Source organism: Cinclus cinclus, chromosome 30 (genome assembly GCF_963662255.1).
Source record: "Cinclus cinclus chromosome 30, bCinCin1.1, whole genome shotgun sequence".
NCBI classification, from domain to species: Eukaryota; Metazoa; Chordata; class Aves; order Passeriformes; family Cinclidae; genus Cinclus; species Cinclus cinclus.
The window spans coordinates 2,922,397-2,924,603 of NC_085075.1; the positions used below are offsets into that span (position 1 = coordinate 2,922,397).

General features: G+C 60.7%; 1 protein-coding gene across 1 annotated transcript; it reads right to left on the reverse strand.

Moving 5' to 3' along the window:
* Window positions 1-617: 617 nt before the first annotated feature.
* Window positions 618-1,613, reverse strand: NEUROD4 (neuronal differentiation 4). The gene has a single exon (XM_062511115.1). The coding sequence runs from the start codon at window positions 1,611-1,613 to the stop codon at window positions 618-620; it is 996 nt and encodes a 331-aa protein (XP_062367099.1).
* Between the last annotated feature and the right edge of the window lie 594 nt (window positions 1,614-2,207).

Genomic DNA, 2,207 nt, shown 5'->3' on the forward strand with positions numbered 1-2,207 from the left:
ACGGTGACATCAGTGTGGTGACACCGGTCACCTCCAGAGCCACCACGGGGACATCGGTGTGGTGACACCGGTCACCTCTAGAGCCACCACAGGGACATCGGTGTGGTGACACCGGTCACCTCCAGAGCCACCACAGGGACATCGGTGTGGTGACACCGGTCACCTCCAGAGCCACCACGGGGACATCGGTGTGGTGACACCGGTCACCTCCAGAGCCACCACGGGGACATCGGTGTGGTGACACCGGTCACCTCTAGAGCCACCACGGTGACATCGGTGTGGTGACACCGGTCACCTCTAGAGCCACCACGGGGACATCGGTGTGGTGACACCGGTCACCTCCAGAGCCACCACGGTGACATCGGTGTGGTGACACCGGTCACCTCCAGAGCCACCACAGGGACATCGGTGTGGTGACACCGGTCACCTCCAGAGCCACCACGGTGACATCGGTGTGGTGACACCGGTCACCTCCAGAGCCACCACAGTGACATCGGTGTGGTGACACCGGTCACCTCCAGAGCCACCACACCCTACAGAGATGCTCGGGGTCCCTCACTCCACCTGTGTCCATCCACGCCCGACACCTCCCTGCCCCAACCCCGTGTCCGGCCCCGTTACTCGTTGAAGATGGCCCCGAGCTGTGGCCCGGCCACGTGGGGTGGGAAGGACTCGTAGCCCACGTCCAGCGGGATCTCGTAGCGGGGCACGGAGCTCTGGAAGTGGGATCCGTGTCCGTGCTGGGATCCAGCCAGGCTGACCGAGGGGTAGTGGGCCATGAAGGGATAGGATTTCTCCAGCTCCGGGGAACCATCCTGCTTCAGGGAGAAATTCCCACTGATGCTCAAGGGCGGCGTCAGGGGCCCCTCGTAGGGAGGTGTGGAGCAGTCCGAGGGGTGACTCCCAAAAGAAGCATCCACCAAACTCTTGAAGGCCGGCGGCTTCAGGTGCAGCAGGTGAGACTCCATGGATCCATAAGGGGGGCTGGGTAGCCCCTGGTAGCCAAAGGAGTGGCCAGCCAGGCCTGACTCACAGCCCGGGGTTTTCTCCTCGTGCTTCTCCAGGAAAAGCGGCTGCGGACCCAGCTGCAAGCAGCCGGCCACCAGGTTGCTGGTGGGCTGTGAGAGCCCCTTGCAGAGCATTTCCACAAAATTCTTCCCCTCTGGAGTCTGCCCGGTCTCCAGCACCTCGGACAGAGCCCAGATGTAATTCCTGGCCAGGCGCAGGGTCTCGATTTTGGAAAGTTTCTGCGTTTTGGAGTAGCAGGGCATGACCCTGCGCAGGTTGTCCAGGGCATCGTTCAGGCCGTGCATCCGTGTGCGCTCCCGGGCGTTGGCCTTGACCCTCCGTGCCCGGAACCTCTCCAGCCTGGCCTTGGTCATCTTCTTCTTCTTCGGGCCCCTCCTCTTCGGCTTCTCACCATCCTCCTCTTCCTCCTCCTCCTCCTCCTCCACGCTGTCGTGTTCCTCGGGCAGGGTCGGTACCAACCCGAAGGGTCCGGTTCTGGTGTCGCCCTCCTTCAGCTCCATTTTGGCTCCTGGAATTTCGTCCATCCAGCCCTGGCTGCTGGCGAGCTCGGCCATGTCCGAGGGCTTGGAGCAGGTCTGGGGCATCCCCCGAGCTCTGCAAGGCAAGGACAGGGATATGGGAACGGGGAAATTCTCCCTCCACTCACACCAGCAGCTTTCTGCTCGCTCCCAGCACCTACAGATTCCTTTTTTTCCACCCCTTTCCCTCTCAATTTCCAGCAGATTTTATTTGGGAGATGCTGACACCTCTCCCTGAGCTCCAGCAAACTTTCCAACCATCCCATCTTGGGGTTATTCCCACTCCTGAATCCCTTCCACCCCGACTCTCACATTGGGGGTGACAAAAAGAGGTCTGGGAATTCCTGATCGGAGATTTTTCCTTCTCCCCGAGCCTCCGTTACCCTCGGTGGCAGCACCGGATCCCCGTTAATCATCCCCCATCAAATCCCATCCCCGTCCCTGCCTCATTCCATAAAGCTTTAGCCCCTAAGCAGCTTTGCTGGAAGTGCTGCCCGAGCCGCGGCTCTCCTTTCCCGAGCATCCCACGCGGAAAATCCCACTTTTAATTATGCGTGATGGGGCTCCCGGGCGGGATTAGGGTGTTAATTGCTGTCGTATCCCCAAAGGACCACACAGCCCCAATTAACTCCTGGCGGAGGCTGGGAAATCAGGGAAAGA